Source organism: Hyla sarda, chromosome 2, assembly GCF_029499605.1.
Source record: "Hyla sarda isolate aHylSar1 chromosome 2, aHylSar1.hap1, whole genome shotgun sequence".
Lineage (NCBI taxonomy): Eukaryota > Metazoa > Chordata > Amphibia > Anura > Hylidae > Hyla > Hyla sarda.
Window position 1 is genome coordinate 241,614,071 of NC_079190.1, and position 17,151 is coordinate 241,631,221.

General features: G+C 47.3%; 1 protein-coding gene across 2 annotated transcripts in view; it reads right to left on the minus strand.

Annotated features, from left to right (window-relative positions):
* Nucleotides 1–3,945: 3,945 nt before the first annotated feature.
* The window catches only part of LOC130355910 (TATA-binding protein-associated factor 2N-like), a 40,739-nt gene continuing 27,533 nt past the window's right edge, over nucleotides 3,946–17,151 (minus strand). The window contains exons 11-16 of one of the 2 annotated variants that reach the window (XM_056556747.1): nucleotides 16,652–16,781; nucleotides 16,401–16,514; nucleotides 15,210–15,300; nucleotides 15,037–15,122; nucleotides 8,664–8,778; nucleotides 3,946–4,219 (exon numbers count right to left, since the gene is read on the minus strand). In XM_056556747.1, coding sequence (XP_056412722.1) covers nucleotides 4,180–4,219; nucleotides 8,664–8,778; nucleotides 15,037–15,122; nucleotides 15,210–15,300; nucleotides 16,401–16,514; nucleotides 16,652–16,781 — 576 coding nt within the window. In that variant the 3' untranslated portion in view covers nucleotides 3,946–4,179. Of the gene's footprint in view, nucleotides 4,220–8,659; nucleotides 8,779–15,036; nucleotides 15,123–15,209; nucleotides 15,301–16,400; nucleotides 16,515–16,651; nucleotides 16,782–17,151 lie in introns of those variants that run through there. The other variant, XM_056556748.1, reaches the window with a different exon arrangement.

Sequence of the window (17,151 nt, forward strand, 5' to 3'; positions counted from 1 at the left end):
CTTTTTGCCTGGCTCGTGGGACACGGCAGGGGTGCCCGCTCTCTCCTTTTCTCTTAGCACTGGCGATGGAACCCTCTGCCGCAGCTGTTCGTAGGGCACCCAATATCTTTGGTATCCCAAGAGGATCTATTGTAGAGGTTTCACTTTATGCAGATGACACTGATGTACCTGGCGGATGCTGAGGGCGCTCTCCTGTCCCTCATTGACCTACTTGACCGGTTTAGTGTCATTTCAGGCTTGCGGGCCACTGGGCCAAGTCCTCATTGATGGCTCTGTCGTCTGGAGTTCCTCTTCCTTCTAATCTTCCGGCCTGGGTACAAATGGTTTCCCGTTTCAGATACTTGGGTGTGGAAGTAACTACGTCCCTGCTAGACTATTTCATTGAACTTACCGTATTTTTCCCCCTATAGGACGCACCGGTGTATAAGACACACCCAATTTATAGGTGCCAAATAAAAAAAAAAGATTCTGAACCCAACAGTGGTCTTCAACCTGCGGAGCATGCTGGGAGTTGTAGTTTTGCAACATCTGGAGGTCCGCAGGTTTAAGACCACTGGTATAAGAGGTAGCACTCACATGTCCCCGCTGCTCCGGACCCATCACCGATGCCCTGGATGTCGCTCCATCGCTGTCGCCGCGTCCCCGTGGTATCCCCGACGCTCCGGACTTCTTCCCCGGGATCCACGCTCTCAGTCGCCGTCATCACGCCGCTACACACGCCACTCCTATTGGATGACGGCGTGCACGACGACGTGATGACGTCGAAGGAGAGTGCAGGAGATCCCGGCACGGAGAAGACACCGCAGAGGCAGGTAAGGTCCCTCCCGGTGTCCTGTAAGCTGTTCGGGACGCCGCAATTTCACCGCAGAGGTCCCAAACAGCCCGCCTGAGCAGCCGGTTAAGTGTTATTTTCGCTTCAGACGCGGCTGAAGATTTGATCGCCGCGTCTGAAGGGTTAATACAGGGCATCACCGCGATCGGTGATGTCCTGTATTAGCGGCAATTCCCGGCCATTGATAGCCACAGGTATTCGTCGTATAAGAAGCACCAACTTTTCCCCCCCAGTTTTGGGGAAGAAAAAGTGCATCTTATACGGCGAAAAATACGGTAGATCCCCTATTGTTCACCACTGTGGAGCGGTTGAATGCCTGGTCCTCGCTTCCTCTCTCCTTAGCGGGTAGGATCAATATTTTTAAAATGATATACCTACATAAATTCCTTTACCTTTTTCATTTAGCACCTGTAATTCCCCCTAGGAAATATTTTAATACTTTGTGTGGTGCTCTGGGATCCTTTTATTGGCAGGGGAAGTCTCCCAGACTCTGTTGGGCTGTTCTCCAGGCTCCTAAAAAGGCATGGTGACCTGGTGGCCCCTGATATATTTTCTTGCCTCCCAACTGGTCTTTGAAGCGTGGTAGATCAACCTGGATCTGTCAAACTCGGCGACAGCCCTGGCTGGTGCAATTATGGGATCCTATGAATCTCTCACTAATACGCTGTACAGGTATCACTCTCCTTTTCCTGTCCATCTTCAGACTATCGCTAAAGTGTGGTCCGTGGTGTCAAGCAAATTTCCACAACCACTGGTTTCTCCTAAGGCACCTTCGTGGGGGAATTTACATTTATCTCACCTACATGGGCTACAAGTGGCCAGTTTTTGGAGTCCTCATGGTGTCAAATTTGTGATTCTCTTGTTTGGGGAAGACCAAGTTTTCTTGTCCTTTTCAGATATAAAAGGAACATTATGGCATTCCTGGAGATGTTTTCTGAGGTGGAGTTCTCCTAGGCACTACAGACCTTTCTAACCCCCTTACTCAAGCTTATGCGCTCCTCCAGACACTGGGACCTAGCCCTTTCTTACAAGCCTTCCATTAATGGGTGGCTGACAGTCAATGGAAGGAGGTTGAACGTTCCTATTATGCTACTGTGGTCAGTAGTCGAGATATGCCGATAAAACCTCAGAACATATCTAGATTCTATTATACCCCTCATAAGCTTAAACGCATTGGTGTTTCTCAGTCTGATTTAGGTTTCTGATGCTCTGTGGAAGTTGGTACATGAAGCTGCATGCGGTGTGGGAGTGTCCTGCCATTGCCGTCTTCTGGAGAGAGTTAAAGGAGTTTCTTGCTGATAATCTGGACCTTCCTTTCTTACACCAGTGGTAAGCTTGTTGGGAGTTATTAGTGACATAGTCTCTGGCTCACACAGATGTGTGCTGATTCGTTTCCTGCTATTCTGCACTCGTAAAGTGGTAGTGATGACATTGAAAAGATACTTCCCCTCCCCCACTGTCTCATTGGCTAAATAGGGTCAATAAATATGTCCCGTTGTATCAAGCCCTATATTTGAGTCCCAAGTGCCCTAAGAAATTTGACAAAGTATGGACCCCCTTGGCTTCTGCTGGACGTGGCAGCGGACCCTTCAACTAGTTTATCCCAGTAGGTTTTAATGGTATACTGGTGTCCTCTAGGGGGAGAGGCTGAGAGGGGAGGGTTGCCGGGATGTGTGTAAGACTGTGTGCGTGTGTCTTACTTGGGCCTCTGGTTCTGTCTCAGATGTGCCCTGATGGCGCTCACATTTGTAGAGTTGATTCCCTGTCTGTGCTCGACAGCTAAGCTAGTGCCCGAAACCAACAGCGTCTGTTCATGTACATGAACAATGTGAAACAAAAAATGCAAACTTCAAAAAGGAAATTTAAAAAAAAAAAAAAAAAAAAAAAAAAAAACAGGCACGTGGTCCTCTACTTTAGTGAGACCTCATAGACTGATCCATTGGGGGAGATATATCAATACCTGTGAAGAGGAAAAAGTGGATCAGTTGCCCATAGCAACCAGATTGCTTTTAGTCAGATGACAAAAAAAGTGATTTGATTGGTTGCTATGGGCAACTGCCACTTTCTATGCACATGTTATGTTAACCCTTTAAGGATGCAGGGATTTCTCATTTTTTGCAGTTTTTTTATTTCTCCTCACCTTCTAATAATCATAACGCTTAAAATGTTCCACCTACAGACACATATTAGGGCTTGTTTTTTGCACCACCAAATCTATGGTAAGTAATAAAAATTGGGCAAATTTATTTTTGTACGGAAAATAGTACGCTCAACTGTTCTGACCCCTATATGTTTATTTTTCATATACGGAGATGCATGAGGGTAACTTTTCTTGATCTGTATTTTTTGTGACTATTCTGTTTTGATGACTCTTTTTATAAATATTTTTTCTGGTATATGAAGTGACCAAATATACTCAGTTCTGGACTTTGGCATTTATATAAGTTTACACCATTGACTTGCATTGAGGGGGCATGGATGTGACATCACGAGTGGGCGTGACCATGACCTCAAGCATCCAGTGCCACAGCGTTCTTAATAAATGCCAGGTGCTGCAGGGAGATCGCAGGAGGTCCCAGCGGCAGACCCTCCACGATCAGACATCTTATCCCCCTATCCTTTGGGTAGGGGATAAGATGTCTAGGGGCAGAGTACCCTTTAAAATATATATCCTCAGTTACCCGAGGATAAGCGCCCTTAACAAGTATAGCTTGGAAGAAAGACAGAGGGGATATGATAGAGACTTAAATACATTAAGGGAATCAACAGTAAAGGAGGAGAGCATTTTAAAAGAAAAAATATCACAAGAGGACATCGTTTTAAGGACAAAGGTTTAAAAGTAATATCAGGAAGTATTACTTAACAGAGTAGTGGATGCATGGAATAACCTTCCTGCAGAAGTGGTCGCTACAAATACAGTGAAGGAGTTTAAACATGCATGGGATAAGCATAAGGCTATCCTTCATATAAGATAGGACCAGGGACTATTCATAGGATTCAGATTATTGGGCAGACTAGATGGGCCAAATGGTTCTTATCTGCAGACACATTCTATGTTTTTCCTAAAATATGTTTTACATAAAACTTGATTTAAATAAATGAAAAACAAAAAACACATAAAAAGAAGTCATTTATTGTAATACAAAAACACTTTGGCAATATTTTATATGTTCATTTGTCAAATTGAAGAAATAGGGGCTAAGTTCTGTAATTTAATAAATTTTCAGGAAAAAAAATACCTCACATTTCTGGGAAAGGACAAAAACAAAAATCAAATAAATTCGTTACTTCGAAATTCTAAACAATCTGATGCCTTGTTAAGTAGAAGACAAGAAAGGAACTTCAAGCTAGTAAGGCCTGTTGCGCTGGTCATTCCTAAAGTCATTCCTAGAATGGAAAAAAACAAAGTGTATAAATAATGTGAAGCTCTGGTATGTGTCCATCATTAGGAAACAACTCAACTGGTAATTCAACACAGAATCGCATTTCTTTCAACTTTTAGTCCTAGCCTTGAGGACTTCTACAAGCAGTCACTTGTGCAACCCACTACGATACCACCACTTCACTCAATTGGTACACCCTGCCATTTTAAAGCAATAAAACATCAGGTCTAGTGGCTTTATCAGCAGCTAAGATTGGAGATTACTTTGATCCTGGCTGCTGACAAAAAGGTGTTTGCTTTAACCCCTTAAGGACTCAGGGTTTTTCCGTTTTTGCACTTTCGTTTTTTCCTCCTTACCTTTTAAAAATCATAACCCTCTCAATTTTCCACCTAAAAATCCATATTATGTCTTATTTTTTGCATCACCAATTCTACTTTGCAGTGACAGTCATTTTACCCAAAAATTCACGGCGAAACGGGAAAAAAAAAATCAGTGTGACAAAATCGAAGAAAAAACGCCATTTTGTAACTTTTGGGGGCTTCCGTTTCTACGCAGTGCATATTTCGGTAAAAATTACACCTTATTATTCTGTAGGTCCATACGGTTAAAATTATACCCTACTTATATAGGTTTGATTTTGTCGTACTTCTGGAAAAAATCATGACTACATGCAGGAAAATGTATATGTTTAAAAATGTGATATTCTGACCCCTATAACTTTTTTATTTTTCCATGTATAGGGCGGTATGAGGACTCATTTTTTGCGCCGTGATCTGAAGTTTTTAACGGTATGATTTTTGTTTTGATCTGACTTTTTGATCACTTTTTATTCATTTTTTAATGGTATAAAAAGTGACCAAAATACGCTTTTTTGGACTTTGGAATTTTTTTGCGCGTACGCCATTGACCGTGCGGTTTAATTAATGATATATTTTTATAGTTCGGACATTTAAGCACGCGGCGATACCACATATGTTTATTTATTTTTTTATTTACACGGTTTTATTTTTTTTATGGGAAAAGGGGGGTGATTCAAACTTTTATTAGGGAAGGGGTTAAATGACCTTTATTAACACTTTTTTTTAACTTTTTTTTTGCAGTGTTATAGGTCCCATAGGGACCTATAACACTGCACACACTGATCTCCTATGCTGATCACTGGCGTGTATTAACCTGTAAAGTAAACCTAACAGCCGTGAAACGCTCTGGGTGACAAACTATGTCAAGACAAGAAGTGCGGTACAGACAGACGGCCCACAAAAGGGATCTCAGAAGTCTGGGCGGGAGCGCTAACCTGCCCAAGACGTCAACCATCACTAAGGCCCAAAGAACCAGGAGGGCCTATACAGAAAAGAAGGCACGCCACAGCAGCCTAGGATAGGGTCCAAGACAAGGAGACTAATCTGACACGGACCCTAGCAGTCCGAGCGGACCAAAGCACTCCCAAGCAACATCCCGTCAGTATGGGAACAGAGGGGGAAACAAAAGGGAAGGTTACCCAAGAAGACCATAGTGTCAGTGTAGCGTAACTGACACTGACCGAGGGAAGGATGAACACACCCCTCCAGGGAGATTGCACCGAGGGAGGAGTCAAGCAATGGCAGGACCTAAAACAACAGACTATGCTAGACAGGCTGTTGCTGAGCCATACATGATTGCATTAACTCCTCCAACAGAGGAGAATGCCAAGCCTGCATGAGCAGCAGTAGATGACCAAGAAAACAGGAAGAGAGCCAGGCTGCAAAAGTGCGCAGCTCAGCTGATTGCTCTCAGCAAAAAGCAAGGGCCCAGCTAGGTACCCAACCTACAGAGGAGGGGAAAACAAAGGGCGGTTGCAGTGAAACTCAGGCACTGACCATGCCAAGCTCCCTGATACTTGTACCCACTGTGGAAGGGGGATTGTCAAAGTGTGCAAGGCACTATAGGAGCAGGGAAATGCTGCCTGAAAGCTAGGGGACAAAATACTGGGTGGACATAGCGCCCGGGAACCCTGCAACAATATCAAAGTATTGAGGAGCCAATTTGTGTCCCTGGAGAGTTTGGACACTGGTGCTGGGCAAAAGATACAAAGACGTGACTACGAATGCAAGAAGCACACACATAGAAGCAACCAAAGCGTGGAGTGGAACATCCCAACGTGGTGAAACCCTAGACCAGATGGGCAACAATGGAGCTACCCTGGTCATGACTAAGGCAACAGAGCCAGTGCCTGAACCACCATGCACAGGAACCTAGGACAGATACCCGGAGGCAGAGGGGGGCTGAACTGACTCACCCCATCAGGGCCCATGCCAGAACAGAGGTTCTCAACCACCGTAGACCTGTGGAAACAAGAACACAGGAAGGCTCCAAGGCACACCTCACCGAAAGGAAGGCGGGCTCTACACATGCAGAGTGGCCTAGCATACGTAGGGACACAGACATGGTTTCCGCCTGATAGTAGTGAGGTACCAAGGCTACAGACGTGAAAGAAACCACAGACATACAAATGTCTGGCAGTATGGAAGGCAGCTCAGCACCCAACGGAGTGTCACAACCATGCCCCTTGCAGACCAACATTCCACCTTTAGAAAGGGGAACAGAGTGCTGCTGTTGCTGTGAAAGTCAATTGAACCTGCAGGAAACTCCCACACCCCATCTCTTAATGGTGCCACAAACCAGGACTGCTATCGCAGATGCAGGAGAGGAAAGGAAACATGCAGACAGTCTGATAGACAGGTATAAAAGGTCCAATGAACCCACCGAGACACTCTGTGGAACTTCACATGGAAAATGAGTCACCGGACTGCAACTGCAGGAGCAACAAGAATGGAGGAGTCAACTGGCGGATTAGAAAACCATGCAGACCGTCTGGTTATCTGGCATAGAGACCATGGCCACACTGGGTCCTGCAATCAGAACCGCACACAGAAAGCTGGTTACCAGCCTTCAGCCGAGAGAGTGGCCTGCATGTAGAGAGGGACCTGGTAAAGGAGGGAACCCCCTGAACCAGTATGTGGTGCATTCTATCACTTGGAACTACACCTTGGCAGTGGGTTACCTGAACTTCCATCCATGGTGTGGGAAGTGTATGGCAGTTGATCCGACGCAGTAGTAAACCCTGCAGACAACCGTCTGGCTGACTGGGAAAGGATTACAGAACACTCAGGGTCACACCTATCTGAGTGAAGCCAAAAAGGCAACCTGGCGGTGTAGGAGACCCAGCAGAGGAAAGTCTGGCTTACTGGCATAAGTCCCGAGGACCTCCAGGGACCCTCATCCAGACTCCATACACCAGCAGTGAGGTATGGGAAACCTGAACATGCCCACGGCAGCTCTGTGAGGTGAGACCATGCAGACAACAGTCCGGCTGAATAAGTACACCTCCAGGTGCTGGTAAAAAGGGGACAGTCCGATACGCGATCACTGTGCCCTTCTGTCGCATGTGGGAGGGAGTGGAGGCCTAGGAGCCGTGGATAGTATCCCCGCCACCCTGAAAGATCGGGGGAGGCTGAGAAACCGTGAATTGTATCCCAGTTACCCCGTATAGGGTCTGTAGGACACGCTGGGTCACTTCTTCGAACACCTCGCACAGCAGTAGGGTACAAGAACTTCAGCCGCAGATACATCAGCTGTGTGATGAGTGACAGGTGGCGGAGGAAACCACGCAGACCACTCACTGTGACATGCTGGTATGGGTCCATAGTATACAAGTCACTTCTTTGGACACCTCGCACAGCAGTGGGGTACCGGAATGCCAGCCGCGAGACTACTGTCTGGCATATTATCAGGTCCAATCCCTGCCCACGCAGGGACACTTCCACGGAGACCTTGCACTGGACGTGGGGACCCATGTCCAGTGCAAGGTCTCCGTGTAAGTGTCCCAGCGTGGGTAGGGATTGGAACTGATAATAGCAGATGTGGCAGCCTGCATGTCGTCTTCTGCCAGCATTAGGCCACGCTGCATCATGCCAGGCTGTCATAGCAGGCCGAACAGGGGCAGTGGGGGACCCAGAGCCAGGGTACAACCTCCAGGCGTTGGCGATAAGGGGTTGACAGCCCATACTTTGTCGCATATGGGGGAACAGAGAGCTCAATTGCTCCTGAATCCCCTCATGAAAAAGGGAAACAAAAAGGAGATCAGAACCTAACTAAACATCCCTTACTAGAAAGAAAAAAAAAAACGACCAGGTCTGGGGAGTTCCCAGACCTGTGTCTTGCCTCCTACTGACACTAGCTAAAACCGATTAACTCACTTCTAGACTTTTTATCTAGTGTCGGCACCTCCTAGTGGCAAGAGCATATACCCATCAGTATATGTGTCCCCCAATGAAGAGCAAACGAGTAATGAAGGTTTACTATTACTAAGATTGGTAGAATGTTGTCTTGGTCTTAAGAGGTGTTCAAAACACAGGCAAGTTAAGAAATGTATTGCTTGCCTGAATTTTTTTTTTGGGAAAAATATTTACCTGCCACCCATCTTTCCTCCATAGCCTCCTCTGTCACCACCTCTTCCACGTCCTCGATAGCCTCTGTCTCCTCCATATCCACCTCTGTCTCCTCCATATCCACCCCTTCCACGATCTGTGGAAAGAAACAACATTTTAACGAATTTAGGGTAACCTGACTCATAACCCTATTTCAACTGCTACTCAAACATTGGACAAAATAGAATAGAAACATTTACCTAATTGCAAGCATTATAGAATGCTTACTTAAAACAAATACACCCTGTAAGTGTCTTTTAGGCTAAGTTCACATAGCCGCCCTCTCCCGTTTCACTATTCTCCTGTCATTGCTGCTAAACGGACCATACTAACAAACGGATGCCATTAAAGGAGTAGTCCAGCGTGCACTTTACTTATTTTATCCGGTCTGGGCTGCAAAGGAAAAAAAAAAAAACCTTGCCTGCCTACGTGCCCCGGAGCTCCGGTACAGGTGTTCAGTCGCTGGGCTGTATTCTTCTTACTTCCTGTTAGCCCGGCACATCACATGGAGCTTCAGCCTATCACTGGCCGAGGCGGGACATCGCTGCGGCTGGTGATAGGCTAAAGCTCCGTGTGACGTGCCGGGATGACATGAAGAAGCAAACAGCCCAGCGACCGAACACCTGTACTGGAGCTCCGGGGGCACGTAGACAGGCAAGAGAAAGTTTGTTTTCTTTTTTTTGCAGCCCGGACAGGAAAAAATAAGAAAAGTGCACGCCGGACTACTCCTTTAAGTGGCATCCTGTTGCATCAGTTCTTAATCTTTTAATTTTCCGTTTTTTTTTATTTATTTATTTTTTTAAATCATCGTCTGGCTACTTCCTGGTTCCTCACACCTATTCAGAGCATTCTCAGAAGTAATAACTTATCAAAAAAGGATTGGAAAAAACGGGTGCAAGTGTAGCCATTAAAGGCTCATCAGTTTTCAATTCATTACCCATAGACTAATATTACATTTATTATATCCATTTCTATTCTGTTATTTTTGACAGGAGAAAAAAAAAAAGGAGATTTTTTTTGTACTCACCGTAAAATCTCTCGTAGCCTTCATTGGGGGACACCTATACTGATGGGCTATATGCTCTTGCCACTAGTATAAAAAAAAAAAAAAAAAAAAAAAAAAAAAAAAAAAAAAAAAAGGTGTGTGCGGTGTCCCCCAATGAAGGCCACAAGAAAGATTTTACGGCGAGTACAAAAATACAATTCTCCTTCTCAGGCGCTGTTACTGATGGGACGTACCAAAGCAGCCACTTAGGGTGGGAAGAACAACCACTAGCGAGAAAGGGGGGGGGGGGGGGGAAATCAGTCCCGAGACCGAACCAACTCGTCCGTAAGGCCTGTGGATGAGACCCCAGGCCAGAAATAACCGAGTCCCAGAATCTGAGCTCCCGGAAGATCCCCTGGCCATGGAGATTGACTAGGACGCCAAGGAAGGGACCGTGCTTTGCAGAGACTCTAAACCTACGGTCCATATAGCTAGACAAGAAAAGGTCAACTAGGAAGCCAGATGGACTGGAACACAACACCAAGGAACACAGAACCAGAAAAAAGGTCTATCCCAACTGGAAAACAAAAATGGAAAAAGGGCACAACAAGAGAACCCCATCCAGAGTCAACAAATTCAAGAGAACATGACGAAAACACCAGAGAGCAGAGTATTCCTGAACAAAATGCGAGCCCAGAAAGCCACTGGAAAAAGGCAAGACTGAAACCGGTTCTAGAGAAGCCTGGTGCATAAGATCAATGACCGGAACATCTGCAGATCCCCCCCCCAAAAAAAACCCTCTCAGGGGCCCGCCGCAAGCACCCAGGAGACAAAAGTAGTTCGGCTGGTAGAATCCGGATGACCGGAACGACCTTCATCTCGGGAGTACAAAGACCCCAAAAAAGGCAGAAGGAAGAACAGCCAAAAAGTAGCGGAATGCCCTGAAAAGGGCATCGCAGAACACTGGAGCGGCCGGCATGGGAATTGGACATTCGAGTCTCATGGAAGACTTCTACCCAAACCCAACGTCCGCAAAATGCTCAGAGTAAAAAACTTCTGTGTCGAGACAAGAAGCAGCGTGGTACAGAAAAACTGCCCCATAAATGGGATCGCGGAAAGTCTGGGCAGGAGAGCTACACCTGCTCGAGACCAACCATCACGAAGGCCGAGGGCAAACCTAGAAAAGAAAGCAGGCCTAGGATAGTGTCCAATACAAGACCACTAACGAGCCTCAGACCAGAGCACTCCAAAAGGAACATCCTGTCAGGATGGGAACTGAGGGGAAACAAAAGGGAACCCAGCTGGGACTCCCAGTTTCTGGGCACTGGAAGGTTTGGCCAAAAGACTGTCAGTGCAGCGCAATAGACACTGTCAAGGGGAAGGATGAACACACCTTCCAGGGAGATTGCACAGAGGGAGGAGGAGAGCAAAGGCAGGGACCAAACAAAAGGCAGTATTAGACCGGCTGTCGTCGGGCCAAACATGATTGCATAAACTCTGCCAACAGAGGAGAGTGCCAAGGATGCATGAGCAGCAGTAGACATCCAAGAAACAGTAAGAGAGCAAGACTGCAATTGTGGGCCGCAAGCACACAAGTACAGACAGCAAAAAGCTCAACTGAATGCTCACAGCCAAAAAACAAGGGCCCAGCCAGATACCCCACCTATATAGTGGGAATAGAGAGAAGGCGACATCTTTGTAGTAGAAAGTGCTCAGCAAAATAGCCCCCCTAGCCGAGGGGAAAACAAGGCCAGCCAAACTCCCTGATCTCTGTACCCCCTAAGGAAGGGGGATGTCAAAGTGTGCCAGGCACTTTAAGAAAAAGGAAACGCCGCCCTACAGCAACGGAACAAAGTACTGGGTGTGCCTAGCCCCCGGAACTCTGCAATACCACATCGAGGTATGAAGAGGCAATGTGCGTCCCCAGAGGGATCGGAATCTTGCACACTGGAGCTGGGCAAAGATACAAAGACGTGACTACAAATGCAAGGAAGGAGCACGCAGATACACAGCAATTAACAGCATTGAGGGGAACACACCCTCCGGGTGAAACCCTGGACCAGATGGGCGCCAAGAGAGCCAACCCGGCGACTAAGACAACAGAGCAAGCGCCTTAGCAAGCCTACACAGGAGCCCAGGGAGGATACCTGGAGACATGTGGGGGGCCCCCACCAGGCCCCAAGCCAGAACAGAGGTGCTCAACCATCACAGACCTGCGGAAACAAGACCACAGGAAGGCCCGAGGCACACCCCACCGACAGAAGGGAAGGCGGGCTGAACACATGCCACAGGGGGCCTTAGACATAGGGACACAGACATTTACCTCACAAGTAGTGAGATACCAAGACTGCAGACAAGAAAGAAACTGCAGACCACCAAAAATCAAGCAGTATGGAAGATAGGCTCAGTACACAACAGTGGGTCACAACCATGTCCCTAGCAGACCAACATTGCACCCCTAAGGAGGGGGAACAGTACTGCTGTTGCTGTGAAAGGCCATGGAACCTGCATGAGACACCCACACCCCATTTCCTAACGGTGTTACACACCAGGACTGCTGTCGCAGATGCAAGAGATGAAGGATGTATGTGGAGCGGGAACAATGCAGACAGTCTGACTGAGGTATAATGGTCCAATGAACCTACAGACACACACTATGCGGAGCTTCACATGGAACTGAGTCACCAGACTGCAGCTGCTGGAGCGGCAGGAATGGGGGGGGGAGACCAGGTGGATTAGAAAACCATGCAAACAATCTGGGAAAGGGACCATGGCCACACCGGGTGCCGCATTCAGAACCCCACACCGAAAGTGGTTTCAGCCTTCAGCTGTGGGCAAGGAGAGAGGGATCTGGTAAGGTAGGGAACCCCGTAAACCAGCCTGTGGCACAATGTATAGGGCCCTTGGAGAAACAAGGGGTGACTCGCTCGGAACTACTCCTTGGCAGTGGGATACCTGAATTTCCGACTGGCTGACTGGAGCAGATTCCTGAACACATAGGGTCACTCCCACAGAAAGTGGGGCACAGGAGTGTAACCGATCTGATGGGTGACCCATGCAAACAATGTTTGGCTTACCAGCAACGGTCCCTCATACCTGCAGAGACCCTCTTAAAGATTCCTCACACCATAAAGTGAGGTATGGGAAAAAAACGGCAGAGAGACCGTGCAGAGAGCGGTCTGACTAGATGAATGCCCCTTCAGGCGCTGGAGATAAGGGACACAGTCAGATAGGCAATAAATTTACCCCTTTGACACTTGTGGAAGGGCGGGTAGGCCTAGACTCCATGGATTGAAAACACATTACCCTGGGAGATCGGAGGAGGCGTGGATTGTATCCCTTCGCCCTGCAGAGGGTCCATAAGAAAACACCAGGTTACCCCTCCGGATACTGCTTACTAGCAGTGAGCTACTGGAACTCCAGCCGCAGATACATCAGCTCATTGGATAAGCGACAGGTGGTGGTATGGGTCCATAGTAGACAACGGGTCACCCGAGCAGACACCTCGCACTAGTAGTGGGGTACTGCGCCCACCCGCAGAAGCGGCAGCTGTGAAATGAGACAGATGAGACTACTGTGCGTCATAATGATATTAAGTACAGTCCATGCCCACGCAGCAACATTTCCAGTGAGACCACGCACTAGACATGGGGATCCGGGGCACTACCCACAGATGCGCCAGCCTGTGGAGGAGGGAAGATGGTATGCACAAGCTAATAAACCCTGATTGGTGAGCGGCGGACATGAGACACGTCATGGCGCTCAGCTGTACAGGACAGTCACTGGCTGTAACCCCGGTGAAATTCCTGGCAAGGACCTGGCAGATCACATACGCAACCTGACCGTGAACCCTGCCAAAATTTGGTATGCCAGAGGCATATCTCAAACGTCAAAGTAAATTGCCATGTCAGAGCCTGTACAAGGAGACAAACAAAACAACCCCTTGCCACAGAATGCCAGGTATACCCGGGGCTGTGGCACGGGAGGGTTATGAAGCGAGCTCAGGAGCTGAGCATGCATCAAACCCGCACGGTCCGGCTGCTATCAGCAGCCAGGACCCGTGACTAATATCAGCCATCACAGTTTCGGCAGATGTCCGGCAATAACTCTTTAGACGCGGTGATCAAGTGAAAGTAAAAGCATCCCAGCACCTCAGTCTGGCTGATCGGGACATCGCAATAAAATCGCCTTGTGCGCGTCCGAACGGCGATTGATTGCAGAAATGGAAAGGGCACAATTTACTCATTGGCCACAAGAGGGTGCCAAACGCCACTAAAAACACATGGATGGGAAGCGCGGGGAGCTAGGCGCCCTGCGCTGATTCAGTCCGCAAGATCTCCCAAGTTAGACGGGCAAGGACGCCCGCACCATGCACCTCCTGCAAGGACACAAAGGAAATACACCCGCTGGAGCCCTGGAAGCAGCTACAGACTGGAAAAGCGCACGTAGAAGCACAGCACCGCATCGCAGAGACCAGGGAACAAGTGCAGGCCGGGCGAGCTCCCTCCGGGCTGGAGCTCAGGGAGACCACGGAGCCATGCATACTACAAAGCACAGCCGACCTCCGCAATGGTGGTGGAGCGGAGTCAACGCCGCTTGAGGCGTACCTCAGCACAGCCGCGGGTGCTGGAGAGGGGGAGCCGACATACTCAACTGCTAATGCCATCTTATACTCACCCAGGTGTCTTCAACCAGCTTATGGCCCCACTGCATTATACCAGGCTGATATTGCAGGGAAAGCAGGGGCAGTGGGGGACCCGGTACCAGGGTACAACCTCCAGGCACTGGCCTTTGGCGAGAAGGGATTAACAGTGCATACTCCATGCCTGTGCCCCTTCGTCGCATATGGGTCGCTCCTGAACCCCCACCTGAAAAAAAAAAAAAAAAAAAAAAAAAAAAAAGGAAATAAAAACCTAAACAGCCCTTACTACAAAATAAGAAAAAAAGACCAGGTTTGGGGAGCTCCCAGACCTGTGTCTTGTCTCCTACTGACACTAGCTAAAACTGATTACCTCCAGTGGGTGGGTATATCCTACCAGGGACACTTTCCTAGTGTTAGCACCTCCTAGTGGCAAGAGCATATACCCCATCAGTATAGGTGTACCCCAATGAAGAGCGGCTGAGAAAAAAAATACTGCATGCAACGTCTTTTACCCGTAAAAAAATAAAAAATAAATAAATCCCACTGACCTTAATGGGATTCTTTTACAGCAGTTTGATATTTTTCAAACTGGTTTCAAACAGATTGATAACGGCATTTATTAACGGGGGCAGATGGTAATGTGAACGAGCCCATACATTATTCAAGTGTATACAAAATGCTTTAAAGTTAGACTGTTGGGGTACATTCACACCAGAAAAATAACTAACCTCCACTTTGTCTAGAATCTTCTGGTCTGGGTTCACTGCACTGGTTACAAGAATCCCTTCTGGCAAAGTTTACATTCCCACAAGAACTGTAAGTTATAAAGACATTTTAATTTGCATGGTAAGAGCAAACCGGGTATAAATTTATTTATTTATTATTAAAAACCAAGGCTTACGGATTTGGGCACAACCAGTCTCCACCTTGCGGTCCACCACTACCCCCTCTGAAAGAGCCACGGCTTCCTCCAAAACCACCACCCCTATGACCTAGGGAAAATGTTTTTCCAGTTATAATACAGACTAACAAATACACTGTAAGGGTGCATTCACTAGGTCAGATTTAATGGCAACTTTCCACTGATTTCAATGTAATACTACTGCTGATTTTCCACTGCAGAAATGCTGCCACTGCTTAGACTAGCAGCAGGAAACTCCATTAAGGAACAGAACAAAACCATGCTAGTATGGGTAAACAGGTTATGGAGAGAAAAATAATTTAAATTTGCACTTACATTTGCAAAAATGTTATATAATGTAGATCATAACAGTGACTGTACATTTGTAATATACATCGGTTGAGTGAAACAATGCTGTCTTGTCTTGCAGCTATTGCCTGTGTGTCTAGGCTGGAACAAAATACAGGAAATGTGGGTGGACAAGCAGGGCTCTGACATGCTCCTGGCTTAGGCTGGGTTCACACTACGTTTTCTCCCATACTGGAGCGCATACGGCAGGGGGGAGCTAAAACCTCGCGCTCCCGTATGCGCTCCCGTGTGTCATTCATTTCAATGAGCCGGCTGGAGTGAAACGTTCGGTCGGCTCATTTTTGCGCCGTATGCGCTTTTACGACCGGACCTCAAACCGTGGTTGACCACAGTTTTAGGTCCGGGGGGAAAGCGCATACGGCGCAAAAATTAGCCGACCGGACCGAACGTTTCCCTCCGGCCGGCTCATTGAAATGAATGACATACGGGAGCGCATACGAAGGCATACGGGAGCGCAAGGTTTTAGCTCCCCCCTGCCGTATGCGCTCCCGTATGGGACAAAACGTAGTGTGAACCCAGCCTTACTCAGCAGGCTAATTGACAAGTTAGGAGCCTGTACAGAGCCCTGCTTGTCCCAACTACACTTGTATTTTCTCTTTGCACAGAGAAAAGCAAGAGCTGCAAGGAACAAGAAAGCATCTTTTCACGAAAAAAATACACTTTTTTAACCAACATACTATACTGATATATGGCCTAAAAGACCATAAACTTGTCAAAGACCTTGGGTTTTGTAGCTAAATTCAGAACAGCAGTAAAATAAAAATGTTTCACATTCCTAGAGAAAAAAATAAAATAAAAATTTAGACACTTTCCATTACTTACCACCTCCTCGTCTACCTCCTCCACCACCACCAGCGGCAGCGCCACCACCTCTAACAAATTCAGGCCGCCGAGTAGCAAAAGAGACTTTGATGACATTGCCCATAAATTCTTTTCCTATGTGAAAAACACAGTACAACCCCTCAGCAGACCTTAAGCATGCTACATGATACGTATGCTAATATATCACTGCAGCTAATATTTTCTGTGAGCAAGTAAAAAAAAATAAAGATAAAAATATCTAAACCACCTACCATCAAACCAATTAATAGCTGCTTTGGCTGAAGGAGGATCATCAAATGAAACGGTCGCTTCTCCTTTGGACTTGCCAGTTTCCTTGTCAGCATAAATATTTATCATTGGCTTTCCAGTCTTCTTGTTAGTCTGAAAAAAAAGTAATCAAAGTTACTCAGTGCTCTCCGAACTGAAACAATGTTTGAGAAAAAAAAAAGCAAGCAAGCTTTCGGTCCAGGCGGTACTTTTCAGGGGTGACACTTTGCTGGCCTTTTTGTGCCTCCTAGGTTCATGGTAAGGCAGGCCCTGCTGCTGCTCACCGTTCTAAAGTGGCCGCGGCGCATAATAGCGCAGTGGGCACTTTAGAAAGGGAGTCTGCAGCCAGCCCAGGTCTGATGAGTGATGTCCCTCCGTAGACCCACGCAGGACGTCAGCGACGCCGCCAGAGAGGAGAAAGGGAGGGGTGGCCTATGCCACCTAATGTGAGGAAACTGTCCCAGAGTAATGCGATTTTCTCTTC